Here is an 18,983-nt window from a genome sequence, read left to right as displayed (position 1 = left end):
TCAGACCAGTCCTTGGAAACCACCTCCAGCAAACGACTCCAGCTGCGGCCATCCCTTCACCTGGAGGGGACCCCAAGCTGCCTTTGGCTGGCGGCTCTTTCCCGGGAGCGTGGAGAGGGTTTTTATCAGCGGGGCGGGAGAGGGAAGGACGGGCAGGGGATCCCGGGATCCCAGGCGCGCAGGGAGGGAAGGTGTGGGAGGACGGCTGCAGCAGGTCTGTGTACAGAGGGTGTTGCAAACGTGCCAGGGAGAGGCCCAGGGAGATCCTGGGGCCCTCTCAGAGTAGGAAAGTCTGAAAAATATTTTCCTAAGCTTGTCTTTGGACAGCTGCAGCCGACTTTTAAGCAATGACACCAAGCAAACTGGAATCTGGATACTGCAGTTTTTTAATCCAAACAGATGTCTTCTAACCCCAGATCTCCTCTCACCCTCCCGGGATGCCCTTTCTGCCTCCTCCTCCCTCCACCTCCTCAAACCTGGATGTGAGTTGCCCCTATCCCCCCATGCCAGCCCCATCCCCGGGCTGCCTGTTAGTAACCCTGCTGTCTTGCACCATGCCTGTGACCCAAACAGCCCCTCTGGGGTTAGAATGCCGCTCAGGAGGACAGGACTATGCTCCTGGCATAGTGGCTGGGGTTTACATAGTCAATAAGACATTTAACATATCTGCGCCTCAAGCCTGTAACAAGCCTTTAAAACAGAAGTGAGAGGGTTCACCCATATTTGTAAAGCAAAGTCTGTCGCAAGGTGTCACAGCACGGTTCGTGTTTAAAACACTGCCAGATCTGTAATTCCTCAAACTGGCAGGTAGGGATTAGAGCGGGGCAGGTGCTGGGCAGCCTCGGTGGGCTCTTTGGGCTGGCAGGTCGCCCGGAGGCAGGCAGGGGACGGCAGGACCCGCTGGCAGTGGCCCCGGGCTGGCTGCTGCCAAGACACGGCCGGGTGAGGCAGGGCTCCCAGTCTGCCCCCACCCAGAGCACCAGCACCTCACAGAAACCAGCTCGTCCTGCAGTGTAATGAAAGTTGCCGAGAGTCACCTTCTCTTCCCCTGCCTGTCCTTCTTCCCATTGATTTGTATCCCATTTGGAAGTGCTCATTAGTGTTTACTGCCACTTGTCAACCAGCAGCTTCAAATGGCAGAGCTGACGAGGACCATGGGGAAAGCGCGTGAAGAAAACAGACACAAAAGCAGGTGCTGTTTGGTGAGAGGGCCACCCTACAGCTGTATAGACCTTATATACCATTATAGTACACAATTGCAGAGTTTCATCTCCTGTTCTCTCTTGCTGTTGCAGAATTGCCAGCTCTCATATTTTCAGAGTCTCTCTTTCTAGTCCGTCTTCTTCCTCACGCCCCAACTCATCAAGGCAGGAGATCAGGAGAGATGCTGCACTTCTGATTTGTGGATATGCTGCTACCACTTATGGCTACAAACCAAAGTGCATCCCAGAGGCTGAAAAAATACCCCAGGAAAGGCAAAGAGCCCATACATACTATATTCTGTGAAGCTTCATGGTTGTTAATCTTTTTTCTTATCTTAGAACTACCGTGTTGCAAAGTGGCAATTCTCTTCCTCACTGTTTCTTTCAGGGTACTTTTATTTGCCTTTTCTGTACTTTGGCTCCCTTAATTTCTTCTTTCAGTCCTTTTCTTTTCTGCTAATCACCTGTGATTCCTTTTCTTACCCCACTCGTGCCACCAGCCCTCCATAGCCCTTTGGCAGCGTCAGCCCTTCCACCTCCATATCTCCAGCTGCTTTCCAGACACGATCTCACAAGCATCCTCCCCGGCCACCCTCACTTTGCAATACTTGTTATTCACCCTTGATTCAGGAAAACACCAAGTTTACTAAGGAAATTTCATAGACCACACAGCAGTTATATGACCTGTAGACAAATTTTTGGGAGTGATTGTAACAGGAGGTGCCTCTCCTTTCTGGCATCCAGCACCAGACACTACCAAAGCAATCAGCAGACAAGTGCCAACCTCCTGTCCTCATCTTGGGCTCCATCGACAGCCACGTGCTTGAGAAAACTGAGCCGAAAGCCTCGAGTTTTATCATTGCTAAAAGCTTTTACACTCCCGCTGATGTAAGTACTTTGAACGCTGAGCCATTTTGATGTGGTCTCAACAAAACATACTTGTGGTCTGGATCCAGACTTCATCATTTATGTAACTCTAATCTAGACATTAACTTTTCCATGTCCCAGCTTAATTTTCTGTAAAATGAGGATCATGTGCCTTTTCCTATCTCTTGGTCTCGGAGGAGGTTCAGTACAGTTTCTCACACATTCTGAAGTTCTCAAATGAAGGGACTGAACGCAGGGCCAAGGAACCAACATGCTTTTCTGCCTCCTGGTTGCAGAGCCATTATTCACATTGCTCCAAGAATGCTCTAAATGTGTGTACAGTTGGTAGGTAAGGTAGCAGAGGGCAAGATGTGCACGAGAAACCTTTTTCCTTTGTGCTTAGATCTTTATCTCAAACCTAAAACCCAAACCAGCCACATTAGTTAGACTTAACTAGCACTATCTCATATGACAACTCATTAGACAGGAGCCCTCAGAGCAAATTTTGTTTAAGTCTAAGCAGAATAACATTCCTTTGCCATGTTTATTATGTCTTGTCCAACTATGATGTCTAAAGGGCTTGCTGTCTGTTAGCTAGTGATTTAACGCTGTTTGCCATGAGTCTTTGGAGAGCAGGGCATTTAACTTAAAGGGAGTTGTTCTTTTTAAAAGAAGAACAAGATGTTTCTTTTCATCAGAACAGGCACTACAATCTCAGGAGCCTCTGCCTGCAACACCAGTCAGGTTTTGCATCCCATCCCTGGCTGCTGCTGGTGGGCCAGAGTGGAAAGTGCTAATCCAGGAGTGCTTGAACTTCTCCAGAGCATCTGACATGGGGCCTTTTTGGGTCCAAATGTTCCAAGTGTGTGTGGGAAGGACATTTCCCTTTAGTGGGTCCCTTTGATCTCTCACTTCGGGCTTCCCCTCCAGGCCTATTGTTTGCACATTGCTGTAACTACAGGAAAACAAACGCATTATACAATTTCCCAGACTGACTCACCCTGGTACTTGATGCCTCATGTTGTCTGGTTACCCTGATTGCATCACGTCAGCATGGGAAGCTTAAAGGCTGGTTTTTCTGAGTAATAATACTGCAGTCGAGCAGTAGCTAAAAACAAAAAATGTTATCATTATTGTTATTATCTTCAACCTGCAAACTACAAGGGAGAAAACCCAAGCAAGCCAAGTCCCTATTAACTGAACTTTGTGTGAATCATGAGTTCCAGTCAGGGGCCATGCTTAAATGATGCAGTATGTGAATATACAAACCCTTTACTTCTGGAAACTTGGAGTCAGCCATTGGAACGGGCCAATCCGTACTACTCCCTCGTCCCCGGCTCCTCTGGGATGCGTTTTGTTCAGTGTGTTGTAAACAGGGAAGGGCGGGAGGTGTCCATGCAGCTGCGTCATGCACAGTGGGACACAACAGGGCCATTGCTTCTGGGTGGGGATGAAACCCCAGGAAATTTGTCCCCCGGTTAGGGTTCAAGCATCTGACATTCCTGTAACTCATGTGGAGGGAGGGCGTTATCTGTACTGTTTCTCTCCAGTTGCCCTAGGTGCACCCAGCAAAGCTGACTTTGGGAGCTCCGGAGAGCAGCTCCCAACACCTGGGTTGAGGCTCTCCATTGCTGCACCACAGCCCCTTCCTGAGCCACCCACTTTGGCTGTCCAAACATCCGCCGAAATACTCCCCATAGGATCCCCTATGCATTAGCGACAAAGTGTTGCAACAAGTTCAATCCTCATGTAGGGCTTCTTCCACAAACCAAAGCTTTGTTTAAAAGAAAGCAAAACTCCCTCTCCCGTGCCTTCCTCCATAGCAGGAACACGCTGGGAAAAGGGAGGAATTACAATTGTTATAATCACAGAATGGTCAGGGTTGGAAAGGACCTCTGGAGATCATCTAGTCCAACGCCCTGCCAGAGCAGGGTCACCTACAGCAGTTGTACAGGACGGCGTCCAGGAGGGTTTGGAACGTCTCCGGTGTCAGAGACCCCTCAACCTCTCTGGGCAGCCTGTGCCAGTGCTCTGCCACCCTCAAAGGAAAGAAGCTCCTCCTCATGTTTAGATGGAACTTCCTGTGTTCAAGTTTGTGCCCATCACCTCTTGTCCCATCACTGGGCACCACTGAAAAAAGACTGGTCCCATCCTCCTGGCATTCTCCCGCGCCTGCAAAACATGTCTTGCAAGCATCAGACCTTGCCTCTTCTTTCTGAATTGAGCTGACACAGAAAGCCACTGCTGTCCCTCAGGCTGCCACATACAGCACTGATCGCACCCTCAGCAGCATTGGCCGGATCCACATATTCAGCTGCGTGGTGTCCAAAGGTATCGTGCATTGGTGAGGAAACGACAGAATCCTCTTACGCACGCTGGGCGATTAGTTCCCGTAGAGCACGTGAGCACATTTCAGAAGTTTAGCTTCATGTAAGCCAGCACAGAGCCAGAGGCGGTGACATCCATTAGCTCACAGAGGAAAGCCATCATCTCCTACACGCCCTGGCCCACAAAGGTTGAAAGGAAAGCTAGATAGTAAAAACACTGCAGTAAAACTCCATTTCTGTTTTGAATCAGCTGTGTGGGACAAAAGCCTCTAATTTCCTGGTATCTCACAGGGAAAAGAATCACTAAAAGCTACGAGACAAAAGCCTCTGTGCCGACAGCACTTCTCAGCTTCATTTTTGATCACTTGATATTTCAAGCAAACAAGAGGCACTGTGTAAACTAAGTTAAATACATATATTTGCACTGACAAATCAATAGTGACAAAATTAATAAGGCCTTCTTTAAGCTTTGAGGACATGATTAAAGGCTTTTCCAAGGATATTTCTTCATTCAAAAGGATGTAATTACACTTAAACAAGTTATCATGTTTGTGCACTGTAAGTACAAAACCAGCTCTTATGGGACTTGTCTAGACACTTCCACTGTGTTTCTTTGTTCTTGTAAAGATGTTTTTATAAAGGAACTGCACCACTATCCAATTTTTTTCACTATTTCCATCCAAGTTTTATGTCTGTCTTAATTTCTGATAAGAGAAGATTCCTTCCTTTACAGAACCTGTGTTTTTTCAAATTTTCACTTTACAGAAATTTGCCGGGAAATGTTTTGTAAATCCATAATGATTTCACCCTTTTCAAATGCATGAAATCCTCTCTATTGCTGATCCTTCTCATTTTCTGGTATTAGTTCTTCAACCAGGATAACCCAGCAGTGGCCTTTAAAAAATTCAAGCAACAAATAGAAAGAAAATTGCCACCCAAAGTAATCCAGAGCTGTGACTGTGCAGAAGGTTATTGCCTCAATCAATTACCTGTAACCTCAGACGAACAAATTAAAAAACCCATTACATATGTTAATGAATGCATACCAGTGTTCCAGCTGACTTGCACCAATGCTACAATTATGCATAAACGTCAGGAAATTATGTATGGAAAGGATAATGAGCTGCATTGTCTGCCCAATTACCAAGTTCACGTATGCAAACAGTAATTTTGCAAATCTGTGCCTGGCAAGTGTTTTTTTTCTGAAGTTGCATCAGCAGCTCTAAGGTTAACTGTAACGGCAAAGTAACCCAAAACCACCTCAACTCTGCTTCAACCCATCCTCGCTATTTTAAAGAGAAGAAAAGCGGTTCATCTGAAGGCGATTAGCGGGGAAAGCACGCCAGCCCTGCGCCGGCATAACCTGCCTGCTGCTGGAAGGCCGACCGAGTGTGCTGCTTAAAGCGCGGCTGTGAGTGTCTGTGGGCTCCAGCGGAAAGCCCGGGAAACTGAGAATTACGCTTCTTTTTTTTTCAGGGATTCAGATTTGTTCCTGCTTGACTCTCGAACAATCTGGGCTGCAGAAGAAGGGTGGCTGGTGTTTGACATTACTGCAACCAGTAATCACTGGGTGGTGAATCCCCAACACAACCTTGGCCTGCAGCTCTCCGTGGAAGGCATCGATGGTGAGTGTCGGACACAATCAGCGAGTCCCCAGTTCCCAGCCAGGGGAAGCCTTAAGCATTCAGTACCCTTTCCTTTGAATAGGATTTCTTAAGCATGTTCTTCCTGAATTTGCCAAAGATACAAATAATAGTCGTTAATAATAATAAAAATAATCCATAGACATATTTCAGGTTAAGGATATACTCAAATGTTTTAACAGATTGGTAACCTGTCTGCAGTCATTTCGGTATTAGCTGTGTACACATCCCTGTACTGGTATTTCTGTGCTGCTGGCTGATTTGCAGGTAGCACAATCCAGTCAAAGAGAAAGGAAGAAACTTTGCTATGTGTGAAAAGACACAACTGAGCGATGTAGAAGGCTGGTGTTAATTGGCACAAAAGTCCTTTCAATTTCAGAAAACAGCTAGGAATCATTTTAATTTCTTTTGTGGCAGTAGAAATGAGTAGTTAACTTTTTATGCCTGGTCTGGGCTCCATGGTCCACAGCGTGCTTACGGTATAAACCTGTGAGGTTTGGGAATGGGTGGGAAGACCTGGCTCTGAAACATCTCCAGAAAGGGTGTGTTTAGAATCAGGCAGGGAATTTTCCTAACCAGTCCTTAACTAAAAAGTCATGCTGCTTTGTCTTAAAGTTAAGATTCCTGATGTTCGCTTGGAGACTTGTGCAAGGAAACCAAAGTATCCTGGATCTTCTGGAGGGTTCCCAGGACCTGGGACTATCTGGAACTGCCTGGCTGCCCCACAGCCCCAGCTCAAGATTATTACAAATACTCGGAATGTAGTTATCTAAGGACATACTTTCATTCTCCAGATATGCATCTATATCACTCACTATTGGTTTTTATGCAACAGTCTGAATGTTTCCAGTAAGCAGTATTTTGCATAAAGACTGTGCAAAGCAGTTTTGAAACAGGCAACCTGCAGAGAGTCATTTACGTGAAAGGGAGATTTTACTGACGTGAGACCTGCAGCCAGAGAGGTGCACAGGTTTGTTTTAACCTGCCCTTTCTGAATGATCTATGAATGCAGAAACCCAAACACAGATACAAAGCAGGAGCTTCACCATGGAAGTTATGAGTCCCCACCCCAATGACAGATGACTTTTGCCATCTTTGTATAAAGATTCAAATTCAACCTGATTTACAAGTTAAGATTAACTCTTAAAGCTAAAACAGTAAGGCAAGTTAACAGCCAAGACAAGCTTAACCTGTTTTCAAACACTTGTCCTTGTTTTTAGTTTCCAGTTTGCCTCCTAAAGGAAATACCTGGAAGTGCAGGAGTTGCATCCACAATCACAGCACATTCGTTCAATTGTGGTTCATGTATAGGAAAACCATCAAGCCCCAGCCCAGAGTCCACAGAAAAGTGATAGCTGGAAATAGGCTTAACATCTCCAAACGCTATAGATACTACAGTGTCACACTCACACTCTTCTACCGATAAAGTCTTATCACTCTGTTCTCCCCCATCCTCACCCAGTGATTTTACAGCAAAAGTCAATCCTGTTTTTCAGCATTAAGGAGGAAGGCAGATAATTTATGAATATGTTACAGATTTCAACGGAGACTTTTCAGGATCGTTGCTGGGACACTGCACACGCAGTAACTCTCTCTGCTCTGCTGGAGAAATCAGGAGTGGTCCCTTAAAAGCACACAGCCAGATCTGTCACAGACAGAGCTTTCAAAGGCAGAAGTTCCCAGGTTCAGTGATAAGTGCATTCTCATCTGTTATTCAACTCAATGAAAATTCGGAATCTAATTTCTTTTTATGCTCCTGAAAAATCTAGCTGAGTCTGTAAAGGGTTGAAATTATACACCAAGTGACTTGCTACTTTCTCAAAATAGACTAACAAAATACTTTAATCAGCCTGTCATTGAAGTCAGAAAAGCCAACTGCAGTGTTTAAAAAGTAAATACACAGATACAGGAGCCGATTGTCTGCTTGTCTTCTGTAACCACGTCCCCTGGCAGCACACCTTTGCACTCGCAATTCTGTACCATACACGTGAATTTTTCTTTCTATTTTGAATGGCAAGAACATGTCCTTCCTTGCTCCCCAAGTTTCATTTTGGACTTAGACCAACTGTGTGTGCTAACAAGAAAGCTGCTTTTACACCTGGACTTCATATGAAAATCATATGCTGCAAACACAGCGGGATTTTGCTGCAACACCATATGCTTGGGCAACCCCCAAAGCTTTAAGTGAATTGGAAAAAAAAATAATCCCAAACTTCTCTTTGCAACTGTCGTTACATATAGAGAGCTCTAACCATGAAGCCAACACAGCCTATGTAAAAAAAATTCTGACATCATAAGCACTGTCCAGATGAAATTATCCAAAAGAAATTAAAGTGATCTTTGTCGTTCTTTATGATCTTGCCAAATAAGTCTATCAACGTGTATAACTAGGGTGGAATCAAAGGGTGTTTGTTTACTCTTATAAAATGGGGATCAGCTCAAGCACCCAGCAAAAGAAACATTCGAGTGACTCAGTAGCCTTCAGCTAGCTCTCCCCCGGCACCCGAAACGCCTTGCTCGGCACCAGCACGTGAGAACAGCAGCTGCCCACTTAGCTTTACTTAGTTTATTACTAAAGAGCCCATTTTTGACAGTATTAAAAAAGCAGCTTCATAAAAGCAGATAAAGCCATGCCCTCTGGTTCCAGAGCACAACATTAGTTCTTTTGGGAGAGGTTTATCATTGTCTAACGGGGACTAAACGTGTGTCCTTGTGTTTAACCTTGCTTTCTGGATGCATCGGAAAGCTAGAAAGTGGATTTTTCTCATCTTTATTAAAAAGAAATACACTACTTTGCATACAGAGCATTGCATGCCTTTCCCCCCCCTAAGGAAACATTGCCACCATTCTGGTCTTGAACACGACACGTTGGTGTTAAATGAGGAACTCCTTGGTCAAATTGCTGTGCTAACGCAAATCCATTAAACATATGGGCGTGAAGCTGGGTGCCCTCGCAGCGTACTGCTGACCTACTCTCTAGAGACATGGTAGAGGTTAAAATAATTTACAGTGGACAAACCACAGCCATAGATGTCTTTGCTAGTTCAAACAGCTTTGGGAAGCAGAGAGGCTGCTTTGAAGGGGCAGGACAAGCCGTAGGAGCAGTGTTCAGTGAGCTCTAACTCCTGCAGCTGAGCTTGTTTTCAGGAAATAAGGCTTCGATCTGGCAAAGCCTGAGCACAAGTGGAACTACTTATATATTTAGCATTAGCTACTTGCTTAAGCACTTGTGGGCTCAGCCTCAAATGTTTAAAATGAAAACTGTTTGGACAAGTTTCTGGAAAGGAGCTTAAGCAGAAGGTGAAGGAGCTGTTGATGTGTGTCCACATATAAATCTACGTACACGAGGGTTTGTACTTGCTCTTTTTGACCGAGCTTTCCTGGTATCCTGAGGTCGGTTTTGCTTTATTACCTAGTTTGCAAGGCCTGAGCCCGCTCCTCCGCAGCCGGCGTGCCACGGGACCTGGCCACGGGCAGCCCTGCTGCTGCCACGCTCCCGCTAACACACCTCTTGAGCCAGTCCTCTCCACAAATCCCATGTGCTGCAGGTTGGGGCTTACCCGCTGAGCTGCACGCTTTTGGGAAAGTAGAGAGTGGACTCCAGCCTAGGCCGGTCCGTTTCTTGGCCTCGAGCTTTGACCACAGCCCCCTTTTTTCTGGGTCTGTCACATTTACCAGTCTTTTAGCCACGTGCAAGAGCTAAGATGGAAACAATCCCTTAAAGCCAATAATTTATAAGCCGTGGTATTTACTTTTTTCATCTTAAAAACAGCAGTTATAGAACATTACCTAGAAATACTTCAATTCACACGGTAGTCAGAAACTAGTAAGATAAGGACATTTTTGCCCGCGGGCTGTGGAGCCCATCACCTGCTCTCCCCGGCCAGGCTGCCTCTCAGGGCTTCTCTAGGAAAGCGCCAGCCGTCCTTTGGCATATTTGCCTTGCTGCTGACAAGACCCAGCTCTGTCCTTAGCAAAAGGCTCACCAAAGCCATTAACATAACTTTGACTTAGCAGGAGCGCTTAGTAGCTGGGAACGGAATAATCCTGGATATCGCCCTTGCACTTCACAACAGCACCCAGACATCCTTTGGAGGCAAAAGGGAGAAGTGTTACATTTCCCACTGCCACCACCTCCTTGCACCTTTTGTAGATAATTGTTTTAATTCTACAGAGAAACCAGTTTATCATCTTTTAGTAAAAATCAAGTTATTTTAAAAGCCCAGTATGAAGGAAGCATGAATGGTAATCAACAGTTTTGCAACAAAGTTATCAGGTCTGGTAGTGCTGAGATACACCAATAAGCAAAACGTCTTTTAACATCTGAACTATTTATTTCTCTCAGCTACAGTGTATCTGGAACTCTGTCAATGTTTCATACAAGGCATTTTCATTTTAAGTTAATAACCTTCCAGTGGGAATTTAGTGTTCCTATGGGCTGAGTTTTATGGTTCCTTTTATAGGATCACTTCAAATTATAGGTTGGTGAACTTAAAGAAACCCCTCTAAAGAATGCAGGAAAAGTTAATGCTAAGTGGATTTAGGGTAAAATAATTATAGGTAGGGCTATTTTATGTAACTTTTACACGCAGATATAAAATGAAGTTAGCTGTGCTGAGCTGCTCTGGTCCGAAGCAGCTTTGCCGATTAAGTCCAGGCCCTTGGTGGATCGACGCATCCAGACGTGCCTAGGAACCACCCTTACCAGCCAGAGAGCAGCTCTCCTTATCCTTACTGTGTCTGCTGAAAATGCAAAGTTACTGCCCGCCCTCTTATCAGTCCGTTCTGTCATTAAGGGCAAAGCATCAATCCCAAACTGGCGGGTCTTATCGGAAGGCACGGCCCGCAGAACAAGCAGCCCTTCACAGTAGCCTTCTTCAAAGCCACCGAGGTCCATCTCCGCAGTATTCGCTCCACAGGAGGGAAGCAAAGGAGCCAGAATCGATCAAAAACACCAAAGAACCAGGAAGCTTTCCGGGTGTCGAACATTGCAGGTACAGCGTGGGTTGCTTAGTCCGTATTTCTGGGTGTGGGATAATGGTCTGTCTGCTGGACTTGACACCAGACGGGAACGGTTTCCCCCATACTCAGCCTGTTTGTTGTCTCCTTGGTCTACCACTAGTGTTCTCTCGCTGGTTTGAAACTACTTGAGATTAGGGATTATTCAAAAATGTTTCTTTGAAACAATGTTAAACTGAGGGATTTCTTAATCCAATATAAGAAACAAAAAAAAAAAAAAGAAAATCTCCTTTTCTCCCACATGAAATAAATTCTTATTATGAAATGTAAGACAATTACATCAAACCGATGAGTAAGTGACTGAAACAATAATATATTTCAGTGGATCTGAATCAAAATACTGTAGATTTTCAGAGTTTGTGATTTTAAGTTTAGCCCCCAAAAAGTTTAGTAGTCCCAAAAGTTTTGCGTGGAAGAGGAAAACCCATTCGTTGCTCTGGATAACCGCAGCTATTCTGGGGGGAGCTGTGCTTCCTAATATGGAAGAAAATTCCATCAGGCATTTGAAATAGAAACGTGGCTTAATTACGAGATACCTCAGAATAACGGGCCCTTGGTGACCTTCCCAGCAGGAACCGCAGCGTGGGGCCAGCTCCGCTGAGGGCAGTGGCAAATTCCAGCTCTATTGCCACAAGTGCTTCACGGAATGGAAGCAGAGCTTGCAAGAGGTGAAAGGAAAAGAACAACGTAGGGCACAATATCGTCTTACACGACTCACCTTCACCTTGGGTTGCTTGGGGTTACCTACAAGGCTATGGGAGAACTCTCTCCCATCAGTCTTGCTGCAGCTTCCCAATATTTAATTGGGTCATTCCTGTCCTAGAATTAATGATGTTTTTCTGCAGCCCTGGTGAGAGGTGTGCCTTCTCTCACCTGCCCACATACATGTATTTCTGCACGTCTCACCCAAAATCCTAGAGTTTCTTAAAATGATTTTCCATGGCTTATGCCTCTGAGCTGTGGGTTTTGCAGTTCCCCAAGCACAGCTGGTCTGCAGTTTAGCTGTGCATTGGTATGATCTATTCGATGTATCAATTCAATTTTTCAAGTACGTGGACAAAAGAATTTCTTACTTCTGCGAGCAGGTTAGGAAAGCCCCTGTAATCACTGTCCTGCCTCCAGCCTGGGGACCCCATGGTGAGTTATTTTCCAACAACAAGAGTTGAAAAATATTTTCTGGTACTTCTGCTTGGGCGCCCAGCTCAGGCTGTGCGTCCAGGATGGACACAGCTTCAAAACTGCATGGACAGTCATGGTTGTTCAGATCCACGATTCAGACTCGTGCTTTGTTCTTTGGCTTCAGCATTGTCACAACTCTGTAATCTGGATCGAGCTGCACTGGACAGAGGAACAGATTCCGCATTATCTTCATGTCATACGTTGCCTTTGTAGGCCCAAAGGTGCAACTATCACCAGTAATGCAGGTGATTCAAAGACAGTTAGAAATTTAGAAAATAGGTAAATGCTGCCTTCCCCTATCACTCCTTTCACAGGTTCTCATTTTACATCATAGGCAATAATCAGAAATCTGCTTTTCTTGCTCATATGAGGTAAAAGGAAGCCCAGGAAAAAAAAACAAAGAAAAAAAGCTATTTTCCCAGGCTTTTTTTGGATTTGCACAAAAGGCCAGAGGGGCTTTTCATATTTATTGAACCCAGTACTTATTTTACGACTAAAACTGGGAACATTCTAAAAACAAACCAAAAAAAAAGCCACAAGTGCAGCAGATGAGCAGTGATGCCTCACTCCCGGTTGGGGCATTGCTGGGGCCACCGGGGCGGCCCAGCCTTACCGACCCCCTTTGCCCCCCTGCAGAGAACAGCAGCAGCGACCAGCGACAAGCCTGCAAGAAGCACGAGCTCTACGTCAGCTTCAGGGACCTGGGGTGGCAGGTAAGGGCTGTGCGTGACCGTGCTGTGCGGTGGGGTGCCTTTGCGCATCACTTATTGAGCTGCAATAGTGAAAACAAGCCAATAACTGGATTATTTTTTATTTTTTTTTTATCCCTGGGGGAAAAATTGTATATTGCCTTTATGAAGTGCTTCATAAAGGTGAAGGAGTGCTTCTGCAAAGTTAGGGTACACAAATATTTAGCAGGAGACTGGCTAGAAACTCTACACACTTAGGTCCTTTTGAGAAACGGTGGTCCCCTGAATTTCCTCTGGCAGTGCTGAATGCACATACGGCTCTCCATTTTCATCTGTCGATTCTTTTATACCTGGTTAAAGACATTTTTCATTTCTGAAAGCTCGTACCTGCATTTCAGCGACGGGTGAAGTGATCCACAGCCAGGAGGATGCTACTGAATGGATAAACAACTAAACCCAGCTACGTCCTGGGCATGTTTGCAAAGTGGGATGTGTCCCTCCAGGAAAAGCAGATGCTTAAGAGGTGTCTAAGATAGCATTAAAAAAGCCAGAGTACCAGATTTTTATTTTGCTGGGTACTGTAATTGTATGTAGATGTATGAATTGTTAGATTTATATGCTGTTCTATGTTTTGTTTCACTGCACCGTATTTCTGTCTTTTCCCCACAATCTAACATCTTCAATTTAATCAAGGACTGGATCATCGCTCCGGAGGGCTATGCTGCATATTACTGTGAAGGAGAATGTGCTTTCCCGTTGAATTCGTACATGAATGCTACAAACCATGCCATTGTGCAGACACTGGTAGGTGCCCTGTAGCTCCCAGTACAGAGTTATTTCTGATAGATGCTACTCAGAAATAAGTTTCTACAGAAAAGAAAAAATCCCTAAGCTAGCAAGGGAAGGAAGGTCTGCATTAGCTCATCAAGATGCCTGCAGCATCTGGCTAAACATGTCTCGCCAAGTGGCCTGAATTAATAGTTGGCTAGGAATTACCCTGTCTTTGCTGCAAGCATTGACATGCTCTCTGTAGTTTCAAAGGGCCCTGTGATAGACATCTTAATGGTGGTAGTCCCACCGCACGGGAAGGAAAGAGCGGGATGTGAGACCCACTGTCAGCATCTCTTGGAAAAAACTCCATACGGACCCACTGTGGGCTGCCGCCAAAAGCGGATTTGGGGGCAGACTGAGGAAGGGGTCAGTGAATCTCAAAATTACACAGCCCAGCTGCTCTGTGGGTGTATTTGTGTTATGAAATTGTTGTGCAAAGATGTCCAGATGGGAGCCCCGAGCTGGCGTGTCCTCATGACACGGCGCCTGTGCGCAGGGAGACTGTTGGCCGGGGGCCACCCAGCCCCAGCTGTGTCACCAAAGCCAACGCACCCCAGCTCTTGGCATGGGCCGGAAGACACACTAGTTTCCGAGTACCCCGGCTGTGCAGCACCCTCAGCTGACCTGCCTGGATGCCCTCCCCTTCCCAGCTCAGGTCCAGCCCAGGCTCCCTGCACACATGGGCAGGGCACAAGGAGGCTCACTCCACCTTCTTTGTGTCCAGTTCTGGGCTCCCCAGTTCAAGAAAGACAGGGATCTGCTAGAGAGGGTCCAGCAAAGGGCTACAAAGATGATTAGGGGATTAGAACATCTCTCATATTGAGGAAAGGCTGAGGGACTTTGGTCTCTTTAGTCTAGAGAAAAGAAGATCGAGGGGGGATCTTATTAATGCTTACAAATACTTAAAGGGAGGGTGCCAGGGGGATGGGAGCAGTCTTTTTTCAGTGGTGCCCAGTGATAGGACGAGGGGTAATAGGCACAAACTTGAACAGAGGAAGTTCCACCTTAACATGAGGAGGAACTTCTTTACTTTGAGGGTAGTGGAGCACTGGCACAGGCTGCCCAGAGAGGTGGTAGAGTCTCCCACTCTGGAGACATTCCAAACCCACCTGGACACCGTCCCGTGCAACCTGTTGTAGGTGACCCTGCTCTGGCGGGGGGGTTGGACTAGATGATCTCCAGAGGTCCTTTCCAACCCTGACCATCCTGTGATTCTGTGACTTTCATCTACATCCCATGTCCTGTGCACATCTAAGAACAACATTGCAAAGAGTATTAAGGAAACTAGAAGCGTCTACATTTCCAAGGGACGAAATATCTGCATGGTTTTTTCCTGGTAGATTGCTTTTTCCCCCTCTCTCCTCAGAGGTCCCGCAGCAGGGAGCACAGGGGACCGAGAGCCCTTGGCCCCGGCTGGGTCCCGGTGCTGCCAGCCGCGGGGACCGGGCCCCCACCCCGGCCTCACGGGGTTTCTCACAAAACCTCGCCTGCACATCCCACAGAGTTTATCGTAACTGGTACACTTCTGCAGAACACTGACGGCTCTGACAAATGGGGGTTTTCTAATGAAAACCTGCCTCACTGAAAGATTTCCAACTAGATCTGACTTGGGTGCGTGCGTCAGCCTCCGTACAGGCAGGGGACATCTCAAGACATTTGTACACAAAGCCAGGTGTTCAAAACATGTCTGAGTGAGTGGATGGGACAGACAGAAGGTTGCCTGGGAAAGAAAAATACGGGGGAGGAAAAGGGAAAAGTAAATCTTAACATACATCTACTTTCGTTCCCCAGGTTCACTTTATAAACCCAGAGACTGTGCCGAAACCCTGCTGTGCTCCAACACAACTGAATGCCATCTCAGTGCTCTATTTTGATGACAGCTCCAATGTTATCTTAAAAAAATACAGGAACATGGTGGTACGAGCATGTGGCTGTCATTAGATCGGTAGGAAAGACAAAAAAAAAAAAAAAGTTATTTGTAAAGACTGGTTTTGTATGGCTATATGGGGGAGGGGAAAAGGTTAGCACTCCAGCAATGGGTTTTAAAAAATCCCAAACAGTTTTTAGGACTGGGCTTCTGAAAGTTCAGACAATGGAACAGTTTCTGGATCTAAGTGGCATTTGAACACATTTTGTTTTAGTTTATTACAGACAATGAGCTTGTAAACTGAAACAAGCCAGAGAAACCATTTAAAACCAAATCTGCCTACAAAATTGGCTCCTACAATACATACTTTTACAAATAAGTCTTTCTGAAGATTGCAAACTCACTAGTGTTGACTGTGAGTTAAAAAATAATAATCTATCCAAGGTGAGAATGTGCTGTGACTAATAAGCATGTGTAGTTCCTGTAATACAGTTTGCAATAAAATAAGTGAACAAAATATACCTGGAGTGAACAGGTATTTTGTTAGAGAATTATTACCTCCATCCCTCGTTTGCTTCAATTTCATAAGCAAAAGCAAAGATCAATTACATGCAACTTTCAGTTTTAAACTACAGTAGCAAAAGCTGTATCTGGATTGACGCATCTTCAAAGGACAGATTAGTCTAAGGAAAAAAAGCAAACCTAATTGGCAAGAAAAATAACTGAAGAAAATACTTCCAAAGAACAAGACTTTTGGGGTATACTTTTTTTGTCAACAGGGAAAGAAATTCCCTCTTGAAACCAGAAAGAATTTGAATTTGCTATGAACTTGAAACAAGAAAGCAGCAGAACGTTAAGAAACAGGGATCAAACCTAACATCTAGCTGGGTATCCCAAGCAGCTACGGCGTTGTGAAAGCCAGCTGAAGATCCTGCTCCTGTTTGGAAAATGTCCATTGACTTCACTGACAGAACAAGTCCCAACGCTTTTGCAGAAATGTGGAGGCTCAAGCGCAGAAGGTGCCGTAAGCTGGGACAGACCCCCAGCACCACACAGATTCAGCTAGAAACAAGCTAGGAAACCTCGCTTCCCAGAGTCAGCGTTTACCATAAAACCCCTGCTCTGTTATTAGCTTCACTTTTTTAAAAAAAAATAAAAAAATAATTCCCTTTCAAGAGCCACAGCAACAAACAGGAACCAGGAGCAAGAAAACATCCCCTCAAGGCTTTTCTTTTTCCTTCTTTTAAAGTCACAGGTTACACAAACATCACGCTTATGTAATTAAAACTCATTTAAAGTTGTTGTGGATAAGAATACAAAGTAGCAGTAACCAATCGCAATCTGATTCAACACTTTGGCACACGTTGCGATTACCGGAGTAGGATTGGCATAAATTTCAGCAGGGAGATAAAAAAGAAAATAATGCCCAATAAAACACCAGGTCCTCAGCACACCCAGCTCTAAATCTCCAAACTTCAAAAAACTTAACCTCCAACAGATGAGTCCAGAACATAATAAATCCCTGAAGATGGTTCTCTCTGCGCAATGAGCGGACAGGGCGATGCAGCCGCAGTGGGAACTTGGCTCCACATCTTGCCTTAGAGGAGAGTTAGAGAAGGAAGATAAATGAACGCAACCGCCCGATTCTGGAAATCAGTCACTGCTCTTCTTCCTTTAAGTCACAGATCAAATCCAGACCAGATGCCTTGCTTTAAAAAGAATAAGCAAAGGAAGAAAAAAAGTTACTGTCTATGAAATAAATTGGGAACTTGTTTCTGATGGTCTAATTCTGATCTTAAGTCAATTGGTGTTTTCCCAGTAGCGGGATTAGGCTCACGGGAAAGTGGAAGTCTCTCCATGACACGGACAGGTTTTGGACCAGGGCCTCGGTGAGCAGTTGCGGCGCTGCCAGATGTGCCCAGCTTCCAACCCCGGTGACTCAAACACCTTCAGGACCAGCCTGGCCGCGGCACACACGCTCTGCAAGCACGACTCCAGCAAACTTCCAAACTGCCCCAAGGTGTGACTTTGGCCAAATAGTTACAGACAGCCAAATGGCAGGACCACAGCTGAAGCCAACAGACCGTCTCTCCCTGGAGCCTGCAGACAAGAGCATCTATGATAAACAGCCAAAACTGCCCTCAGCGCACCTCTTATTTAGGGTGAGGTATTGAAATCGCACAGGTTGGAGGTGTCTCTTAACATTGTATACGTATATACACCATGCTTCTGTAAACCTCCTAAAGGAAGTTAAGGTGCTGCCTAGAGAGTTAAAAAGCTAATCATGCCTAAACTTCCACTATTTAGTAGTCAAGAATTAGTATTTCTTGCAGGTGTTTCAGTGTTGGTGGTCACTGCGTTGGTGTATTGCATTTTTAACTTGGACCACAGTATCTTGCTGTATAGGATTCATATATTAAATATTATGTGGGGATTGTTTCTGTTTTGTTTTAGTTGTTTGGGTTTGGTTTTTTTTAAACATACTAACAGGATTTCTGTTGCTAGGCTCAACATCAGCTTCACTGTTTGTACATTTTTTATGTAAATAGTTGTCACAAGTGGAAGAAGAATTATTTATTTCCATCTCTGAATTCCTTTTCAATCACATCCAGGAAAAATGATTCTCGGTTCCTAAACACATTTGTTTCCTTATTTAAGAAGATATTTATTAACAGTTGGCAAAAATGCATACACATTTCTGGTTCTTTTCATAGAGCAGTTGTCAGAAGCCTTTTGTACAACCTAGTAAAATAAATCATTACAACTTTACAAAAGATATCCCAACAATGTTGTGTATCTGCGTGGTTATTCTCCCTATATTCAAAGAACCTTTTTGGCCGGGCAATATTTCATCTTGAGCCTCCGCTTTCATGTAGATCAATCTCTATGTACAGGCAAAATCGGCACATGTCGCTATTTGGTGCGACTCCTTCAGTCCAAATACAACAGAGAAGGAAGAATACAAAAAAATATGAATATGTTTTGCAGACTGCACTGCAAAGATCCATGATTGAATTATAGTGCAGCTGTCAGCAGCTGTTTCAAAGAAGCAGGGGGTAAATTAGTTCTGTTTACTGCTAACATAGTTCAGAGATTTAGTCATCCCAATAAAATTATAGAGGCACAAGAAAGGAAAAGAGGAACTCCAAAGGAACATCAGCCAAGAAGCTGACATTTTCTCATTTAGATTGTTTTAGCATATTTCAGAGATGCTGCTGGCATGAGGTTTCCTACTGTGGATACCACACCGCATTCCTATGGAGGCAGCTGAAAAAAAAAAAAAAGGAAAAAAAAAAGGTCTAAATCCCTGTGTTAACTAAACATTGTATCTTCAGGGCATAACAGCAATTTTGAGGTTC

The 18,983-nt window shown here is 44.9% G+C and overlaps 1 protein-coding gene across 1 annotated transcript in view; it reads left to right on the top strand.

The window, feature by feature from the left end:
* The window catches only part of BMP7 (bone morphogenetic protein 7), a gene marked incomplete at its 5' end in the record, with an annotated part of 46,560 nt that extends 30,419 nt beyond the window's left edge, over positions 1 to 16,141 (top strand). Inside the window, 5 exons of the mRNA XM_009893503.1 lie at positions 5,873 to 6,021; positions 10,836 to 11,033; positions 12,874 to 12,950; positions 13,620 to 13,730; positions 15,549 to 16,141. Of these exons, the coding sequence (XP_009891805.1) occupies positions 5,873 to 6,021; positions 10,836 to 11,033; positions 12,874 to 12,950; positions 13,620 to 13,730; positions 15,549 to 15,698 (685 nt within the window). The remainder of the gene's footprint in view (positions 1 to 5,872; positions 6,022 to 10,835; positions 11,034 to 12,873; positions 12,951 to 13,619; positions 13,731 to 15,548) is intronic.
* Between the last annotated feature and the right edge of the window lie 2,842 nt (positions 16,142 to 18,983).

This window comes from Charadrius vociferus, unplaced genomic scaffold (assembly GCF_000708025.1).
Source record: "Charadrius vociferus isolate BGI_N301 unplaced genomic scaffold, ASM70802v2 scaffold259, whole genome shotgun sequence".
Taxonomy (NCBI): domain Eukaryota; kingdom Metazoa; phylum Chordata; class Aves; order Charadriiformes; family Charadriidae; genus Charadrius; species Charadrius vociferus.
This window is presented reverse-complemented; position numbering and strand designations above follow the sequence as displayed.